At 40.0% G+C, this 21,836-nt stretch overlaps 1 protein-coding gene across 6 annotated transcripts in view; it reads right to left on the bottom strand.

The window, feature by feature from the left end:
• Positions 1 to 21,836, bottom strand: part of FARP1 (FERM, ARH/RhoGEF and pleckstrin domain protein 1) — a 343,029-nt gene that overhangs the window by 281,182 nt on the left and 40,011 nt on the right. For all 6 annotated transcript variants that reach the window (XM_073348144.2, XM_073348134.2, XM_073348154.2 and 3 more), the window contains exon 2: positions 4,761 to 4,956. In XM_073348144.2, the coding sequence (XP_073204245.1) occupies positions 4,761 to 4,931 (171 nt within the window). In that variant the 5' untranslated portion in view covers positions 4,932 to 4,956. The remainder of the gene's footprint in view (positions 1 to 4,760; positions 4,957 to 21,836) is intronic.

Genomic DNA, 21,836 nt, shown 5'->3' with positions numbered 1-21,836 from the left:
GTACTCCAGTTGATGCCTCATCAGTGCCAAGCAGAATAGGACAACTACCTCATCTGTCTTACATACGACCCTCCTGTTAAACGATATTAGCCATTTTCGCAACTGCATCATGTTGTTGTCTTATATTTAATGTCATCCACCATAATTCCCAATCTTCTTCTGCTGTACTACTGCTAGGCAGTTATTCCCCATTTTGTAGTTATGCATTTGATTTTTCCTTCTTAAGTGTAGTACTTTGCACCTGTCTTTACTGAATTTCATCTTTTTTGATATCAGAATAATTCTCCAATTTGTCAAGGTCATTTTGATTTATTATTCTGTCTTCCAAAGCGCAAACCCTCCCAGTTTGGTATCATCTACAAATGTTATAAGCATATTCTCTATTCCATTATCTAAGTCATTAATAAAAAATGTTGAATAGTACTGGACCAGGGACAGAACCATGTGGGACCCCACTATATACATCCTCCCAGTTAGACAGCAAACCATTAATAATTACTCTGAGTACAGTTTTTCAACCACTTGGGCACCCACCTGATCGAGACCACATTTCCTTAGTTTGCTTACGAGAATGTCACATGCAACTATGTCAAAAGTCTTACTAATGTCCAGATATATCATGTCTGCTGCTTCCCCCCATCCCTATCCACTATGTAAACTATTTGATCTTTTTTCTCCTGGGTTTTCATTTAAAAAACAAAACCAAAATATTTATACCGTTCAGAAACCAACAGTTTGAATCAGAGCTAGGAATAGTATAGATCAGGGGTCGGCAAATTTCGGCACGCGGCTTATCAGGGTAATCCGCTGGCAGGCCACGAGACATTTTGTTTACGTTGACCGTCCGCAGGCACGCCCCCCCCCCCCCGCAGCTCCCAGTGACCACGGTTCACTGTTCCGGCCAATGGGAGCTCTGGGAAGCAGTGGCCAGCACGTCCCTGTGGCCTGTGCTGCTTCCCACATCTCCCATTGGCTAGGATCGACGAACCGCAGCCACTGGAAGCTGCGGGGGGCCGTGTCTGCAGACGCTCAATGTAAACAAAATATCTCGTGGCCCACTAGCAGATTACCCTGTTGGGCTGCGTGCCTAAGGTTGCCTGGTATAGATTCTACAGCTGCTCTCACAGGGACGAAAAATTAACCTTTACCTTAAAAGAACAAAGAGTCTCTAATGTTTTTCCTTTAAACTATTTTGCTTCTTAAGCATTTGCTTGAAGAGAGGTGTGGGGGAGGGCATAAAGGTTGCATTCTTTTTGCTTTTTTATGGTATATAGAGGAAGTCAGAGAGGTTGAAGGGGAGTGTGCATGTGTTTGGGGAAGGTAGGAATTCTGCATGTTTGTTTTCATTTTTTACCGTAAAACATCAGTAATGTCTTATGTTTCCCTGTTTTGCTTGAGGTCTCTCTCAGGAGAGAGATGTGGATTGGGAACTCTTTCAGCCCTGGGGTGAATCCTGAACACAGATCCTCCTTGCAAAAGCAGGAAAAGATCTCAGTTATTCTACTCCTTTCACAGCCTCCCAATGAATAACTCCAAGCTCTGCTCTGTTGCTCCTCAGCTTTCCATAGCAGCAGCATCAAATGGACATGACTCTTGACAGTTTCACAATTTCCCATATGATTCTGAATAGCAGCACTGAAACTGATCAAAATCTTGTCAGTCTGCTGCTGCTATTGTTGCTTGGCAATGCTATGAACACCACCACTGCTGGAACTGTCATCCTTTGATTCCGGAATTAAACATTGCATCAATTTATGCTCAGTTCAGTTTGGAATGATGTCCTCCAAACCACAAGGCTAGAACCTAATTCTCTTTAAAATGAAAGCTTAAATTTTGTAGAAGTTAGTGGCTTAGGCCTTTCTCACTCACAAGAGGGCTCTCCCACTTGACACTAAAGAGCAAGTGCGGTGGATTTCAAGCTGTGTGTGTACACAGAAGTGTACATGTACTCCATTCTTTTTCTGTGCTTCCATGCTTATAAAAAGTAGTTTATTAAAATGCTGTTAGTTACTTTCCTTTTAAATGCATATTGCATCATTTGGTTAAATTGGGAAGCTTTTTAATTTTAATGGGAAAATGGGTTTCCCAGCAGGAGCAAACATCCCAAACTAGAGAGGTATTAAGATTTTTATCATCATGAAAGGAAACATATAATGAATGTTGTTTACTAAGTTAAAATGTATTGTAAATATTATAAATGATGTAGAGTGGAGTCTAAAATCCATCTGAAATAGTAAAAAGGATTTGGCATGTATGTAGATGGGACTGAAAAATTAATGTGTTCTTGAAGCACGGGAGGAGAATGAAAGCACTGTTTAGAGAGGAGTTGTGGTTGATTATACAGCACTATAATTGTATATAAATTCTTTTAAAGGCAAAAACAAAAAAACCACCACCTTTGACACCTCCTCCAAAGACCTTACAAATAAAGGCCTGCAAAATCTCAAATCCCACTAGCTGCCCTGTGCAAGCATGCCAATAAGGCTCCATGCAAGTGCAGGGGTCTGCCTCAGTGGATGCAGTTGCAAGATCAAAGCCGCAAAATACACCTGTTTTGAAGCAATCTGCACAGAAAGTTGCATGGACCTAGCTCTTCCAAATGTCAGTGAAGCGTAAAGAGCACAGACAGGTCATGCTTCCTAACTGCATGTCTTCTGATACAGCAGTTGGAAAAATATTGGTTTCTAAAATTGCTGGAGGGAAAGCTAGAGTTGTAATAGCTTATTGCATTAGGCTGTTACCCACATTCAACTCTGAAACGTCTTCTGAGAGGAGTTTGATCTCAGGATAATTCTTAGCGAATGCTTATGTGCAACACAAATATGGGGTATGATTTCTCACAACCCATGTCTTTGTTCTGTATGTCAGAGATGCTATCAGTCAGAAGAAGAATGAATTTCTAGAATGATGGTAAAGCTTGCACTATACTTAATGGGGAAAAGCATACATTTAACTAGCTCCTAGGATTTCAAACTATCTCCTTTGGACTGGGATGGGGACTTGAAAAATATTTACTATATTGTGCTTGTCAGATTTTTATAAACCTTCTAAACTGTACACAGGGAATATCAATATAATGAGTTAGACACAGCACATTTCCTAAGATTAGTAATTTACTTTATTTAGCAGATCAGTTCATAAATACTAATGTCAGAGAACATTCCAAAATTAGGAAGAACTGAAACTAAAACACTTCAAAAAACTAATTTAGCAACCAGCTAAAATAGAACAAAAACACCAAAAGCTAAAAAAGGTAGGTGGTTTTCAACAGTATTTCTCTCTCTTTGGGTGAATCATGAAAGTTTCCTGGTCAAATTTCCCACATCTCTAAATCAGGGACAACTATATCATAGCGCTTTTCATAGGGAAATCTCAGTATGTTTCATTAAATTAATAGATTACAATTTTATACACAGGAAATTGAGCCAGAGAAGTTAGGGAAGTTGCCCAAGGCCACATAGCATCTCAGGTTTCAGAGTGGTAGCCGTGTTAGTCTGCATCAGCAAAAAATCCAAGGAGCACTCGTGGCACCTAGAGACTAACAAATGTATTTGGGCATAAGCTTTTGTAGTGATAATCAGGATGGCCCATTTCAAACAGTTGACAAGAAGGTGTGAGTAACAGTAGCGGGGGGCGGGGAGAATTAGCATGGGGAAATAGTTTTTTACTTTGTGTAATGACCCATCCACTCCCAGTCTTTATTCAAGCCTAATTTAATGGTGTCCAGTTTGCAAATTAATTCCAATTCGGCAGTTTCTTGTTGGAGTCTGTTTTTGAAGTTTTTTTGTTGAAGAATTGTGACTTTTAGGTCTGAAATTGAGTGAACTTTTAGGTCTGAAATTGAGTGAATTGAGTTCAATGAGTGAACTTCATTGAGTTGAAGTGTTCCCCGACTGGTTTTTGAATGTTGAGAACAGAACCCAAGTTTCCTTCATACTCACTGAACTATGGTACCTCTGAAAAAATACATACATTCTGGTATGCTTTGTTAACCACAAAAATAATATTTAAGATATTTCACTGTTAAATGCTATAAGCACACAAATCTTCAATGGCCTGTTAAATATCACTGATCACAGAGTTACGTTAACTTTTTTTTGGGTCATTCCGAGTCACATGTAAAGGATGGTTGGTCTTCAAAACAAAACTAGGAACACTTTTCTCTCTCTCTCTCTCTCACACACACACAGTTGTATTTCCACTTAGATAAATTACAAAAATTAATGCATGGAAAGGAAACTTCAGTTATGCCCAGAGAAATCCTTTTCCTTGCATGTGAATGCAATAAAAGGATGTCTTTTACATTGTTATTTTTAGTAGCAATTTAATTCATGAAAAATCTGATACTTGTAGCAGTCACCACTGCTAGAATATAGGAAATAAAACATCATCATTAGAGATCTATAGTTTAGGTGAACAAAGAGCAAGATACACAGCACTATCACCCAGCACTTATGAAAAATACCAGAAGCTTAGAATGTGGAAGAAACCACTGTCACAACATTTTAAAATATGACTGCTTTGAACTGTTTGAAGCTATTCAAACAGACATAACTATGAGAGTAAGGATAGCCATCTGCTACATTGTTTAATGCTACTCTACTGTACAGCCATACAAATAATGGTGGTACAGGAGCAATTGTTTCAATTCAACATGAACCAATTAGCCATCAATGAACCACAGAGTCAGTATTTGGAGATTCAATTCACAAAATACTTTTAAAAATCACTGAATGATCATTTCATTTTCAAACTCTTACCGGAACATCAAAAACTTCCTGGGTATCATCCAGCATCTGGATTTTGACAGAGATAAGTTTTCCTGGAAGTGTCATAGGAAGTTTCTGTCCATGTTCCAACGTACTGATCCCAGCATTTTCCTGAGCTCCTAACCGGGATCCAGCTGTTGGTCTCTGCTCTGTTTCACCCATGTTTCAAAAAACACGTTTCTTAAGTCTGATAGAGGAAGAAGGATAAAGAAAACAGAAAACTCAGTACTAAAGATAGCTGATCAAAGGCATTAGAGTACATACATTTACACTGGAGAATTGCAAAACAATTAACATTTGATGTAACGCTCTACAAGCTAAATCAGTGACACAAAGGGGAACAAAAATACTCAAATCTCATGCTTTAGGATATAAGCTAATCACCTGCAGGGGTCAAGACGACTTTTAGGAATGTATCCCATATACCCCATATTACAGCACTGCACAAGGTACAACTTTCACCCTCTTCTAGAGGCCCACTCTGGAAGCAGGATATATGAGAGAGAGACACAAAAAGCAAAGCTTCAAACAATTATAGCAATTTCTATGGTCTTATGAGCCAGACTGTCGACAGCAACAGCTGCTCTAAGATTTGGATGTTGGTGCTGTCCCAGGGTAAGGTGGTCAAGAACTGTGGGAATCAGATTGCTGTAGCATTAGAACAGTAGCAACGGATCTGAAAAAACAAAATCACCATGGCATAGCCAAGCAAGTGTCAGTTTTGATCTTTCATAGGATCCTGGGAATAGGAGTGAAGACCAAGGAGAAGACCTTGCCACATTACTTTAAAGACACACGTTGCCAGTACCTTCTTGCTCACATAATCCCCCACAGAAATTACAATTTCTTGTTTGCATTTAAGGCAGGTCAACCCCAGTGAACTAGATGTTAAGAGACTTGATATTTGAGTTTCCATTCAACTGCCACACTACTCTACAACAGCACACTTCTAGCATACAAACTGTCCTTTTCTACAAGGACAAGAGCGGTGATGATCTGGGACAGCATGATTTTTCATTACCTTGCATGACTTTGAATTTTCTTATTTAATTCAAGGGTCATTCATTTTATTTGGCAAACCTCACATCATTCTAGAATTTTATTTCACTCTTTTCCTTTGTCTTGTGACATCTAACTGGGTTTCTGATGGAGCCTGCTGCTAATGTCTATTTGTCTAGCTTGGTAATTGCATTTCCATTCCTCATGCCTTTTATATGCTGATCAATGACCATTAACAAGCATGTCACAAACAGGAAGAATGGAAATGTAACTTTACAGCTGAACAAACATGCAGCAGCAACAGAGCCGATCATTCTCCAGATTTTTACTTGGAGCCAAAATGCTGGAGAACTTATGGAAAAAATATCAGAAAGGAACTACAAATGATATATTAGCACAACATATTACCAGTGCCACAAAATATTGAGAAGAAATTGGAATATCAAAATAAAATACCATCAGCTCTGTAAGAACAGATGAGTGGAGTGAAAACAGTTCTGCTCATGCAGAATACTTGTTTTATGCCACATCACTTTTCCAAGTACTTAAAAACACTTAATTTGCAGTGAAGAGGAGATTTTCCTCTTCCCAAATAAACTGTCCACACTGATATTTTCATATGCATAAGGTGGCCTGGTGATCCAACTTCAAAATGCCATTATTAGACACTGCAGTGCCAACTTGCAAATGTGGCAAGTAAGCTGGGTGGGAGGACAGCGCAAGAGTGGGTTATGGGAGAACACAATTCCACCCTTACAACTGAACAGGTACAACTGAGGGGCATATAAGCAAAAAAAAAAAAAAAACTTCAGACAGCACACCTGAAGATCCTGAGATGATTTAGTTGGTGTTGGTCCTGCTTTGAGCAAGGGGTTGGACTAGATGACCTCCTGAGGTCTCTTCCAACCCTAATCATCTATGATTCTATGAAGATGTTCCTATGGGAATATACAGTTTTGTCTGTACAACAAGTTGAGAACTTGTGCAATGGAACACAGAAGGGACAGACCGTGCTAAGTGTCAGTACGGAGATGATGTTAATATATAATTTAACCAAGTGCAAGCCAAATGTTAACATGAGCCAAATCATTTCAAATTTATTTATGACTCAGGAGTGTTCCTCAAAAATAGAGGATCTGAAAGTGTCTCCATGAGACAGGAAATGCAACATTACAGCAAAATATAGAAGGTACAAGCTACCCAAGTGATGCTTCCATTATTACCAGGGTAGATTTTAAATCCTTTACCCACACACACACACACACACACCATAATGAAGATAACAGGACTACAGTTCTTATGGAAAAAACAATTATTCCGGGGAGAAAATAAAAGTAAAAAACAGCAGCCAACATAGCTCCAGGAGAATCTGCTCAACAACAGGTACTCTGACACCACAGCAATAAGTACAATATAAATTCCTAGATTAGAGAGCTATTATCCTATAAAGGACAAGGGGGAAAATAAATGGACTGTCTACACTATGAAACTAAGTGTTTCTGTCTGGTTATTTAATGTTGCTGAAGCCTAGAGCTAAAGCATTAAATACTTATTATTTCTACTTCAGGGTCCTTGGGTACTACTAATTGGGATCAGGGCCCCATTATGGTAGGTGCTGTACAAACACAACAAAAACAGTCCCTGCCTCAGAGAGCTCACAGTCTAGAATTTGGCTAGTAAGAGAGGTAAATACTAAACAAATTGAGGGAAAGGAGGGGACAAGATAACAGTAGTGACAGGTGCAGTTAGGTATGTTAGTAATCATGCATTTTATCCCAGTTACAAACTGTCACCTTATTCCTGAACACACCTCCCCACCCGCTTAACTTTAAATTAAGCGCATGATTAAGTGTTCACGGGACCAGGGCCTCGGTTTGTTTCCATCCACACATTAAGAACAAAAAGATGTTAAAAACCATGTTTAATCATGTGAATTTATAGTGGTTTAGACAGATACAAAACCAGTTTAAATTTGCAAAGAAAAGATATACAAAGAAAGGTGAAAAGAAAAGAAATGGTGTAAACGTTAAAGAAGATAGTGAACTGTTTAGAGTAGCAAAAAAGGTATAACTAGGAGTAACAAGAAGAATGAAAAATTTCTGCAACAGTAAGAAATCAGATTATCCATTTGAAATAAAGAAAGATACCTTTTCTGAATGTAAGTGTTGTACATTATTTATTGGTTAATTGTTTGCTTTCATACTCAAGTGATATTAAACCTATTTGTACTTAGAAAGTGAAATTTCTAAAAAGTATTGTGCTGATTTATTTTAATAAACCAAACACACATAGACACACACACAAAATGCTTGCTCAAGGACAAAGTGCAATAGTAGATTTATATGTAACTGGAGATTATAGGCATAGCAGTGATGAAAGAGCCCATGATGTAATTCAGACATAATGCATATGGTTAAAAGTCAGTGTAGCGAGTGGCAAATGTTCAAGCCATGCCAAGTGAAGTGACTAAATCAACTATGTTGTCTGGGAAGTGAAGACTAGAGAAAATACAAGTAATCAAAATTCATCTCTTGAGTTGGAGTCACCACTCATCAGGTAGGACAATCCAGACTAAAAATACCCAGACGAGGGATTTACATTTTTTAAAATAAAAAATAAAAACATTCGGAAAGAAGGAGTTGTGAAGGGAAGTCTACAGCAGACCAGCTGTTCTGTTTTAAAGTTTTTTTGTTGTTTGTTTGTTTTTTTTAAATAGTTCCATGATTCTGCTGGTCTTTCACTGTTCCTTATCAAGAAATTGAGAATTTTCAGATGCTCCTATCAAAGAGGGTCAGTTTCCTAATTTTTATCATAACAAAGGCAAACAGAAAAAAAATTAAAGAGCTACTTCAAACCATCAACATCTAGGTCACTAATAAATGTACATGCACCATATTATGTGTTATTCAAAAATTCTCCTCATGTATGCTTATAACTACAAAAAGGTTCCAAAACAAAAAATTTGCATTTCAACACTGACAGAAATCCAGCAGATTTTCATTAGGTTGGTGGACAGGACTGTGGAAAGCAATGAAGTACATGACCGCATTTTTAAAAGAGAAATGTGGGAAAAGCATAAGATTTACCAGAATATTTAGAAACTGAAAGTTAAGAGGATTCTTTTAATGGAGAAATATTTTGAAGGGGGTGGGTGTGATCCTTTGTCACCCAATGTTTCAAATTTGGTTGTCTGACAAGAAAACGTGGTTATCCCAATTTGCAGGCTCTGTTCTCATTCTCTCAATGAAATATTGTTGATGCTTCTATTGCCAACCACATTTCTAAGTGTTCCGTTTATTCTGTTTTGGATTACTGAGCCAGGATGTCATTTTAAGTTGTTTTTAGTGCGTCTGGTTTTCACTTGGTCTTATCCTTTATTTCCCTGCTTTAGTATAAAATCAAATGCCACTCTATTCTGACAGATCACAACCCAAATCATATAGATTCTGGAGTAACAAGCCCTTAACAGCAACAGCTTCAAGCACATAAACCTAGTTTTTCCATAGCTTTATCTCTAAAGACCCAGAAACATTTACCCCTTTGTCATAAATATAAAGGGAAGGGTAAACCCCTTTGAAATCCCTCCTGGCCAAGGGAAAGCTCCTCTCACCTGTAAAGGGTTAAGAAGCTAAAGGTAACCTCGCTGGTACCTGACCAAAATGACCAATGAGGAGACAAGTTACTTTCAAAAGCTGGGAGGAGGGAGAGAAACAAAGGGTCTGTGTGTCTGTCTATATACTGGTTTCTGCCAGGGATAGACCAGGAATGGAGTCTTAGAACTTTTAGTAAGTAATCTAGCTAGGTATGTGTTAGATTAGGATTTCTTTAAATGGCTGAGAAAAGAATTGTGCTGAATAGAATAACTATTTCTGTCTGTGTATCTTTTTTGTAACTTAAGGTTTTGCCTAGAGGGGTTCTCTATGTTTTTGAATCTAATTACCCTGTAAGATATCGACCATCCTGATTTTACAGGGGGGATTTCTTTATTTCTATTTACTTCTATTTTTTATTAGAAGTCTTCTTGTAAGAAAACTGAATGCTTTTTCATTGTTCTCAGATCCAAGGGTTTGGGTCTGTAGTCACCTAGGCAAATTGGTGAGGCTTTTTACCAAACCTTGTCCAGGAAGTGGGGTGCAAGGTTTTGGGAAGTATTTTGGGGGGAAAGACGTGTCCAAACAGCTCTTCCCCAGTAGCCAGTATTAGTTTGGTGGTGGTAGTGGCCAATCCAAGGACAACGGGTGGAATATTTTGTACCTTGGGGAAGTTTTGACCTAAGCTGGTAAAGATAAGCTTAGGAGGGTTTTCATGCAGGTCCCCACATCTGTACCCTAGAGTTCAGAGTAGGGGAGGAACCTTGACACCCTTCAAATTTGTCACCCCAAAGGATAATTTTTCAGACATAAAGGCCAAGATAGTCTCATACTGCTACAATTTCCAGAACCGCACATTCTAGCTTTTACAAAGCTTCAGAGATCCTTTCCTTGAAGAAGAAACAGAGGTCAGCCATGGTGAAAGAATTCACCCAATCACCCTGCCTTGATCTCCTTCAGAATACAATTGTGTTACCTTATACCTTGACTCAATTTTTGCAACGTTTCAAATGGATGATACTCAAATGATAAATTTTTATCATTATCTTTAATGCTCTGCCTTGATTAGCAATCCAGTGCACAGTGCCAAAATAGATCACAGTCATCTCAAAGTCAAATTTGTCTTTCAAAATACACTCAAGCTATTCATTATGGCAATAGTCTATTTTGTGGTCCAGAACAACAAGCACAAAGTATCTTGTCTATACTTACCTTGTATACCATTCTATTATCCTAAATTTACCACTACATCTAAATTCAGGCCAAACAGTTTTAATTTGAGCTCTGTTGTCTTCATTACCACAAGTCTTAAAGCCGTTTACAATTTACCACAAGCTATCCCAGATTCCAAGTCTCCTACTGTACGTTAGCACAGAGTACAAGGATTCCCATCCTACACAAATCTAAAGTCTGCTATCTCTTGCTCAGCTACGTGCCTGCCAGTGAATCCATCAACAAGTGCAATAATAAACAGATTTTTGCATGTGTTTGAGACACTTGCCGAGTGTTGCACTCCATGAGTATTAATATTTTGGTCTGTAAGTTGCAAGGTATTTCAAATTCTCTAAAACTAAAATTATGTTAAATGATTGTGTGATTGGTGTTAAACTGGCAGATTTTTTTGATCCCCTCATGGTATGTTTTTCAGAGCAATCTACAACTGGGAATGTCTTGCAGACACGGACGCATTTTTGCTTCCGTGAATTTCACACGAGTAGCACAGCAGTCATGTACACGTAGAGGAGATTAATTAACATCCTCAAACACAATAACAAGAGGTTTGCCCTTATCAGAAAGCTTCTTGTGCTTTCTGCAAGCTACACAAAACATTTGATTCCAAGGATATTTGACTTTCCCTGAATTCAGAAGAACTTGTCTGTGTTATTCATATTCCTTAGCATATTTTTTTTGCCATGTTATGTACAAATTTACTTGACCTAGAGCTTTCCATGTTACCTGCTGTTGATAGAGGCCATTTGTTGTTTTTAAAGCCTTTTGTTTTGGACTCCCCCACACACACCTGCCCATCCCCAAACAAGCAAAAACATCAGACAAGGGTGATCTTGTGTGTTCTAGATATTTTCCAAATATATAAGTAAGTTAACCAGGTCTGTGAATAGAGTTTTGGATTTGTTGGTGCTTTTTTCAACAAATGCATGGTTTCAATAGGTAGTATGTAAATTAATGACTGAATTTGAAAGTTAAACTTCGTGGTCCTAGAACAGGGGTGGGCAAACTACGGCCTGCGGGCCACATCTGCAGGACTGTCCTGCCTGCCCCTGAGCTCCCGGCCGGGGAGGCTCATCCGCGGCCCCTCCCCCACCGTTCGCGCTCCCCAGCAGCAATGCCGCCGCACGGGCAGCGCACCTTGCGCCCGCCCACCTCCCAGGCTTTCAAAATAAGCCTGTCCTGCCGCTCTGAGCGGCATGGTAAGGGTAAGGAGTGTGGGGGGGGTTGGATAAGGGGCAGGAGGCCCCGGGGGGCAGTCAGGGGACAGGGAGCGGGTGGGGGGGGGTTGGATAGGCTTGGGAGTCCTGGGGAGGGGAGGGGAGGGTTAGGGGACAGGAAGTGGGAGGGGGTGAATAGGGGGTGGGGGCCAGGTTGTTTGGGGAGGCACAGCCTTCCCTACCTGGCCCTCCATACCATTTCGCAACCCCAATGTGGCCCTCGGGCCAAAAAGTTTGCCCATCCCTGTCCTAGAAGCAGAAGTTACATCACAGGCTTGCACCTGCAAACTAAACATGAGGGGCTGATAGTCTACGATTCTGTGAACCCCCAGCCAAGATTGGGAGCCCATTCTTTTCTGCAGTGTGTCATATATACACAGAATCAGCCTCTATTTTGTAGTTCTGTGATTTTTTTTATTAATAATGACTACAAGCCACATATTCTCGCTTCAGACATTGTGTACCAGTATTCAACCCAGCTACTTATTTCTTAAGAACGGGACTATTTCAGAGTTTTTCCCCAACTGCTGTATAGCAGCGGTAAATAATTGTAGCGTATTCTTATGTATGCTTTTGGCGTGTTTTTATCTCATGGGAAATGTCTACATTTTTGGTACTTTGGGCTCGGTATGGCTTTCCATTTCCAGATACTTTCAGAATTCTGCTTAATCTGATTTCCTTCCAGGTTTCATTTCTTTCCTTTCCTCCCCTCTGTAACTTGGCTCCACATAAGGAGTTGTATGGGTGAATGAGCATAGAACATTCCAGCTGGTGCAATAGCTTTATTTATGCAAAGTGACTGCATGAAAGAGCACACAGGAGTTTTGGAAAGAACTTCTAATTGCATCAAAAGAGATCCATATTAATATTGAACTGAAAACCTTCTTTGAGATTTTACCCACTTTCACTCACGCTTTTCACATGACAAACCAAGGGTAGTGTTGGTCACCTAGTTGATCATTAGCTTGGGCTGTGACTGAAAAAATGAGACTAGAAGCTTTAAGTTCTTTTTTTGATCATCTATAGGACTTCAGCAGTAATATAAATCCTTTATAATTCTTGCAATGGTATGATGTGCTTATAACCCCTATGATGCAGTTGTACCCTTATTTTAAAAAAATGCTACAAGCATTCCAAAGTAATCGTCCCAAACCACTACAACTTCCAACAGTGATACTACAGTGTATTTAACCATTCCTGCAGAACACTGTGTGCGTGTGTGTGTTTCACAAGAAACTCCTGTTTTTATTTTCTTGAGGCATCTTTGTTTTTTTTAATTCTATGTTGTCAGCTGCAGTGCATTGTTAAACTTTCATTTTTGCACCTATTATGAGTAAAGAGGCATGAGTATTAGCGCTGCAAGAACATAATACATCTCAAGGAAACAAAATGTAGATATCAGTAAGTTGGAACTTGCCCTAAAACCCAGTTTTCAGATTGGCTGTTGAAACATAAACCCAAAGGGATTAAAGAAGCAGCCAGTACACATCACAGTAAAATAAAAGCTTTCCTCTCCTACAACAATGTAGAAATTTTGTGAACCGTACTGTAAGAACTTGCTCCATTTGAGTAGGGGAGGTGGAGTGGGAGGAAGGCATTTTAAACTTAATACAGGTGCCTTGCCTAGTGACGTGTATAAACAAGAAGATTACAAAGGTGTACATAATTGAATAGTGTATGGTCTATGTTCAGTGTAGAGTGTCTAGGCCAATATTTCAGTCAAATTCTAATCTATGTAATCGAAATAAGTATTTTTATCATGTAGTCCGTCCCCTGTGCTAAAATGTGATAGGGACGCAGAATATATGGACTAGAGCTCGTCTCTGCTGTGAAGTGTCCATATTCTGTAAAGGAAAACAGAAGCTAATGAGCCCTGAACAGTCATTGGGAGAGTCAAGACTGAGCAATTAGAGCAAGTAAACCTTCACTGTATCCAGTAGATGAGACCAACTTTCCTTCCAAGAGTAATTAAAACTACTGTGTTTATACAGTGCCTTCAGTTTGGCTAGGTACATAAACAGTGTGGACTGCCTTGTTCACAGAACTGGTTAGGAACAAAAGTTTGTTTTGTTTTGTTTTTTTCCTTTTCTGCTGTCTGTTGCAGGGCTTTCTCATTACTTTGAGGATTCTTTTCAGAGCAAAACATATAAACATTACTTTATAACACAGGACACAGCTATTATACATAGGATTAATACATGCAGCATCTTACAAACATTCCATAATGTCTAAACACCACATACGTTCTCGTAACTCCAATATCTATCTTAATTAAACTAACACACAGGTTTGCCAGACTGGTTTTCAGCTATGCATTTGTCAGTGTTCAGTGAGGCCTGGGGCCTTGGCATGAGCTGGCATCTGGTCAGCCAGCATCACTGAAGCCTACCAAAAATGTGAAGTCAGTCTAGGCCATGATAATAATGCACAGAGACCCTGACCCAAAGCTTGTGACTAGATTCCCACAAAATTATTTTATTTACATAGTATATATTTTAATAGTAGAATACAAAGCTATACTTTTGGCCAAGAAAGAACTTCCATTATATATTGAAGACCCTACATGTAAAAACAGGGGACTTTAAAGTTTGATAAAACTGTCAAAACAGAATTGAGTGTTTAAGGAAGAATTTTCAGTAAGACATTTTCCAGAAGCCTTGTGTACGCTCAGATAACAAACCTCAAACCTGACATTAGTACTCAACAAGGATTTGTCTGACCCTGTCTGAAGAAATTTGCTTTACATATCACCAAGTTATAACTGTTTAGAAAACAGCTTAAGACACCTTGCATCACAAATACACCAGTATATCAACATGTCATAAAATGTAATTATCTGAATCCGAAAGTACACATTCAATAAAATTCATAAACATGTATGCCTTTATTTTGATCTCTCTTTTTTCCAAAATATCCAGATATTAAGTGTAAAAAACCTAGAGTAAAATTTTCAAAAGCACTTAGGTTCCTAAGTCACCTGCCTCATTGAAAATCAATGGGACTTATGCTCCTAAATTCCTTTTGAAAATAGAATAAAGGCACTTAAGTCATTTAGGTGCTTTTAAAAATTTTAACCCTAACCTTTAATCCTGCATTAGCTTATGATTTTAAATGCTCAGGAGTCAAGAAATTCAAAGTCACAGCTGCTGTGAAAACTACAACTTGGTCCCATTTCATACTCTACATATTTTTAAAGACCTTGAAATTAAGACCGTATACATTAACACAAAATGTTATATTGTGCAAGAGGTTCAATTCACATTTGCTTGTGGAATAGTTTATTTTTAGTTTCCTGCCTTTTGTGCAATCCACATAATTTTAGTCTATAAACACCTCCCCCCCCCACTGAAGCACAGAGAACAGTAAAACAATTTAAAATACATGAAAAGATAGCATGCAAGCTAAAGGAGGACGTGTTTCCTTTTGAGACTTGACTCAACAATTTATCCAGAAATTTAATGGTTTGTGCCTATTTTATAATTCTGTGAATAGCTACTAGGGAAAATTTGAGGCTGGGATACGGATATATTGCTGTAAACAGATCTTTCCTCATTTTATACCTGAGGAAATTATAAGCACTCTACAGCCCATCTAAGACCAGTCTACACTAGAAACCTTTGCCAGTGTAATAATGTCAATTGAGGCATGATATTTTTTAACGTTTATGGCAGCAAAAGCCATAGCTTAGAAGCTTTATATCAGTAAAAAGTACAGCTTATTTGACAGTACAGTTCTGGGAACTGGTAGAAGATAGTAGACTGGCAAAAAGCACATTTCTGCTGGCAGAAGCAGCATTTACACTAGGAGGCTTTGGCGGGACTCTGGTATAGCTATACCCATAGGCCTTTTTCAGCGTAGACTTGACTAGTCCCATAAATGGAGGTTCTTCTCTCCATACACACACTATTGATTCTGTTAAACTTAAAGATGCGATTACTCTTACCCTGAAGAACAAAGAAGGTAAAAGCATAGATAAATATGTGGTATCAACACTATTACAGAGAACAGTAGAATAACCATACCTTCTCTTGTTCTATTTTCTTCTTTCATTCCTTTTTGCAAGCATTACAAAGATGCCAAAGTGGCTTACCAGATCATAGAAATGCAGGACTAGAAGGGACCTTCAGAAGTCATCAAGTCCAGTCTCCTTCACTGAGGCAAGGCCAAGTATATCTACGCCATCACTGACAAGTGTTTGTCCAATCAGTTCTTAAAAACTGCCAATGACGGGAATTCCACAACCTCACTTGGAAGCACATTCCAGTGCTTAACTACTCTTAGAGTATGTCTACACTGCAATGTAAGCCTGCACTCGAGCCTGGGCTCAAGCTTAACCCCCCTTGCGCCTCCACTGCAATTGCAATGCCCCAGGGTCCTTGGCCACTGAGCTCGAGTTAAGCTGGGACCCAGTGTCCGAGCCCCTTTGTTTTGCAGTGTAGATCAGGGGTTCTCAAACTGGGTGTCAGGACCCCTCCGGGGGTCGTGAGGTTATTATGTAGGGGGGTCACGAGCTGTCAGCTTCCACACCAAACCCTGCTTTGCCTCGAGCATTTATAATGGTGTTAAATATATTAAAAAGTCTTTTCAATTCATAAGAGGGGGTCGCACTCAGAGGCTTGCTATGTGAAAGGGGTCACCAGTACAAAAGTTTGCGAATCACTGGTGTAGATGCAGCTCTGCTTGACTCAGGTCCCAGGAGTCAGCTGGAAGTATCCTACAATTCCATGGGACAACTTCCTCAGCTCTCTCTATCCCAGCCATCTGCAATCCACTCTATTGAAAATGGAAGCCATGCCCCCTTTGCAAATGGCAGCAGCTCAAGTCAGTGTTAACCCATTCTCTTCTGATCACTGATCTTAACATTTTTGAAGACATATCACATTCCTGTTCCCCGCCCTCCCTGCACCTCCCGTCCTCTTTTCTCAAGACTAAACATACCCAAACTTTTTTTTTTTTTAAACCTCTCCTCATAGGTCAGTTTTTCTAAACCTTGTAACATTTTTGTTGCTCTCCTTTGGACTCTCCAATTTGTTCACATCTCTCCTAAAGTGTGGTGCTCAGAATTGGACACAGTACAGCAGCTGAGGCCTCACCAGTGCCAAACAGAGCTTGACAATTACCTCCCATCTTACATACAGTGGTCCCATTAATACACCCCAAAATATTTGCCTTTTTCACAATTGCATCACATTGTTAACACAAATTAAATATATGACCTACTATAACGCCCGTATCCTTTTCATCAGTACCACCACCTTTTCAGTTATTCCCCATTATGTAGTTGTGCATTTAATTTTTCCTTCTTACGTTTAGTACTTTGCACTTGTCTTTACTGAATTTAATCTTGTTGATTTCAGACCAATTCCAATTTGTCACAGTAAATTTGAATTTTAATCCTGTCCTCCAAAGTGCTTGCAAGCCCTACCAGGGTGGTGTCATCTGCAAATTCTATAAACATACTGTCCATTCCATTACCCAAGTCATTAATAAAAATATGACTATTACTGGGCCCAGGACTGACCCCTGCAAAACCCCACTAGGTAAGTCTTCCCAGTTTGACAGCAAACTTGAGAATGGTCTTTCAACCAGTTATGCACCCACCTTATAGTTATTTCATGCAGACCATATTGCCCTAATTTGCTTATGAGGGTGGCATCGGTCTTTCTAAAATGGCATCTAAAGTCACACTTATTAAGGCTTTTACTTGAACACAGGCTTTGCACTTCCACTTTAATTCAATAGAATCAGATTTATCAAAACAAAAAAAAACTGAAGAGATCAATATGTAGAAGCTGCCAATAAATGTTTAAACAATTGGAACATGGTGCATGACTTCAAACAGAATAATACCTTAAAGATTGTAAGTTGTTTTTCATTGAAAATACTTCATCAAAGATACACTTCAGCTACTGTAAAATACCCTGGCAAGTAACATTCCTGTGTTAGTTTTTCTGATACAACAACAATTAATATTTAGAATAGTATATGCTGAAATTATTTCTAGGCTCTTGATTCTTAAATAACTTTAGAAGCCTATTAAAGAATAAACCAACTTAACTAACTTCTTTGAAGCAGAAGTTTGTGACTTTTGTGTCTATTACTTGTAGAGAAACTCATACAGGCAGTGTGAGAAAGTTCAAAAGATTTCAAAATGTGAAGGGGAAAAAATTAATATTCTAAATCTAGCCAAGTCCACTCAATGACAGAAAATATTTTTGTAGCTTTGCTCAAAATTTCTCTCATTAGGCATCAAGGATTCAGTAACTCCCTTCATCTCCCACATCTAAATTCCAGATTGTTGCTAGAGACAAATATATTATAGGCAGTGCTGGTAACACTGCCTATTATTAGGGTTGCCAGACACTTCCCATATACGATTCTGCTTTCAGTTGCTTATAACTTTTCCAAAATTTAACCAGTTAGGCTGGGAGTCTGCGCTGACATTCTGGAAAATTTCAGCTAAAACTGTCCTGACATTTCCAAGAACAAGGCGAGGGAAAGATACATTTTGTCCATGTTAAATTCTGGTGATTTTTTTTTTTAAATGCTCCATGTTCTAGAGCAGACTTGAAATTTGGCATGGGGGTAGCCTGTGTGTCAAGTATGTGCTTTCTGCAGCTCCCATGAAAATTAAGCCAAAGTTGGCTAAATTTTGAGCCTCTACTGAACATGTGTGAACTGTGATTTTTCAGAGATGTGCAAGAGCTAGAGAGCTAACTAAAATCTCTCTGTAGTGTCTATCCTCACTCAAGCCTCTCGCAGCATCTAGTGCTGACCCAAATGTGCATGCAGCATCCCCACAGAGCTACGGAGCAGGCTCCAGCCCAGGACAACGGCATCTGAAAAGGATCTTCCCTGAAACAGCTGCTCCCACCCGCTACTGGACAAGCATCAAAACTAAGAGGAGGGAGCTTGTCCCTCCTAAGTTCCCAATGATCCTACTACTGGCACCAAGCCCACATGGAGGAGAAAGCCATCTGACTCAAATGCAGAGGGAACAAGCACCAGACCAGGAGTGTGGGGGATAAGGAGGGAAAGGATTACGTTGTGACAATGAGCCTGTTGAAACTGGATCTGGGAAAGGGAGGGGAAGGGATTATGACGGGCAATTGAAGAGGAAAGACTGGGACTAGGAACCAGGGGGAGAGCACAGAGAGGAGGGGAGACAGATCTCACAAGGAGCTGGGGTGCCTGAAGAGAACTGGGACAGGCAGGACAAGGAGGCTGGGATCAGGTGTGAGGAGTGGGAAAGACTGGGAGTTGTGGGGACTTAGATGGAGAGGGAAAGGAGACTGGGATGAGAAGCTTGAGGAGTGGAGCTCAGTAAGTGAGATGAATGGGACGGAAGAGAATCAAGGGGTAGGGAAGAGACAGGACTGGGGCTGCTACAGGGTCAGGTTGGAGGGGACAAGGCAGAAGGGCTCAAGGCCAGGGGAAAACAGACAAAAGGATCTGTGCTCATGTGTTGGGGTGTACAGACCCCCACACAGACAGTCAGGAAAATGTTAACAGATTGACCAGTTACTCCTCCAACGGCCAATTAGCAACAGCTGGCATAAACGGCTGGTCTCGATTACACTACAGGCTTCAGAGTAACAGCCGTGTTAGTCTGTATTCGCAAAAAGAAAAGGAGGACTTGTGGCACCTTAGAGACTAACCAATTTATTTGAGCATGAGCTCACGAAAGCTCATGCTCAAATAAATTGGTTAGTCTCTAAGGTGCCACAAGTCCTCCTTTTCTTTTTGCGAATACACTACAGACACTACTGCAGCTGTGCTGCTGTAGTGGCCTAGTGCAGACACTGCTAGAGCAGTGGAAAGGATTTTCCCGTCATTGTGGTCAATCCACCCCCTTGAGAGGTGGCAAGGGATTGTACGGAGCAAACCTTAGCTGTCTAACATAGGGTCTCTGGTCCAGAACCCAGAGGTGAGGGAAGAGCAGAGTCAGGCCTGGGTCCACTCTCCGACACCATCCCCAGCAACAGGGCTAGCCTCACAACTAAAAGAAGCAGAGACTGAGGAGTCTGAGATGGAGGGTGAAGGTCTGGCATAAGGGCCATTAGACTTTGAGTTTTACCTGTGTAGACTTTTCTGTTACCCCAGAAATGGAGACTGAACACGAAGGGCCAGGCCAGGGAAGGTGCAGATGGCTACAGCACCAGATGATAGACAGCAAGGGGCACTGGAGTAGAACCACCCCTGCAATGTCACGTCGCAGCACAAGAAGGTGCTCTCGCAGTGAGTTTGCCCCAAGACAACCCACTAAAATATACTCCCTGCCAAACCCTGAAATGGAACCCAAGATTTAAGGGTCTCATTTTCCTCTGCTGTCAGCAAATATCCATGTAACCCACTGGCAAAGTATGTATTTCATTCCTCTCTAGGGCAGATCCACACAGAGGAAGACAAACTATTACTGTTATTAGTTACTCTATTAGTTCAAGTGGCACATGTCTGTGTGATGGATCTGAACATAAGAAAAGCCATACTGGGTCAGACCAAAGATCCATCTAGCCCAGTATCCTGTCTTCTGACAGTGGCCAATGCCAGGTGCCCCAGAGGGAATGAACAGAACAAGTAATCATCAAGTGATCCATCCCCTATTGCCCAGTCCCAGCTTCTGGCAAACAGAGGCTAGGGACACCATCCCTGCCCAACCTGGCTAATAGCCATTGATGGACCTATGCTCCATGAGCTTATCTAGTTCTTTTTTGAACCCGGTTATAGTCTTGGCCTTCACAACATCCTCTGGCAAGGAGTTCCACAGGTTGACTGTCCGTTGTGTGAAGAAATACTTCCTTTTGTTTGTTTTAAACCTGCTGCCTATTAATTTTATTTGGGGACCCCTAGTTCTTGTGTTATGAGAAGGAGTAAACAACACTTACTTTCTCCACGCCAGTCATGATTTTATAGACCTCTATCATATCCCCCGAGTAGTCTCTTTTCCAAGCTGAAAAGTTCCCGTCTTATTAATCTCTCCTCATATAGAAGCTGTTCCATACCCCGATCATTTTTGTTGCACTTTTTTGAACCTTTTCCAATTCCAATATATCTGTTTTGAGATAGGGCGACCACATCTGCACACGGTATTCAAGATATGCAAGTACCATGAATTTATAGAAAGGCAATTTGATATTTTCTGTCTTCTTATCTATCCCTTTCTTAACGATTCCCAACATTCTGTTTGCTTTTTTGACTGCCACTGCACACTGAGTGGCTGTTTTCAGAGACCTATCCACAATGACTCCAAGATCTCTTTCTTGAGTGGTAACAGCTAATTTAGACCCTATCATTTTATATGTGTAGTTGGGATGTTTTCCAATGTCCATTACTTTGCATTTTTCAACAATTAATTTCATCTGCCATTTTGTTGCCCAGTCACCTAGTTTTGTGAGATCCTTTTGTAGCTCTTCACAGTCTGCCTGGGACTTAACTATCTTGAGTAGTTTTGTATCATCTGCAAATTTTGCCACCTCACTATTTACACCTTTTTCCAGGTAATTTATGAATATGTTGAATAGTACTGGTCCCAGTACAGACCCCGGGGGACACCACTATTCATCTCTCTCCATTCTGAAAACTGACCATTTACTCCTACCCTTTGTTTCCTATCTTTCAACCAGTTACCGATCCATGAGAGGACCATCCCTCTTATCCCATGACAGCTTACTTTAAGAGCCTTTGGTGAGGGACCTTGTCAAAGGCTTTCTGAAAATCTAAGTACACTATATCCACTGGTTCCCTCTTGTCCACATGCTTGTTGACCCCCTCAAAGAATTCTAGTACATTGGTGAAGCATGATTTCCCTTTATAAAAACCATGTTGACTCTTCCCCAACAAATTACATTTATCTATGTGTCTGACAATTTTGTTCTTTACTATAGTTTCATATTCTTTACTATAGTGTCACTAAAAATTCCAATCCTGCTGATGACCAATGTTGGAGAAAATACGCTGGCACATGATGAAATCTCTATTTTTTTTTTTAAGTTTGCTTTTTTAAGAATCTTTGAAATTACACACAAAAAACC

This window comes from Lepidochelys kempii, chromosome 1, assembly GCF_965140285.1.
Source record: "Lepidochelys kempii isolate rLepKem1 chromosome 1, rLepKem1.hap1, whole genome shotgun sequence".
Lineage (NCBI taxonomy): Eukaryota > Metazoa > Chordata > Testudines > Cheloniidae > Lepidochelys > Lepidochelys kempii.
Note: the sequence above shows the minus strand (reverse complement) of the source record. Positions and strands in the feature narration are given on the sequence as shown.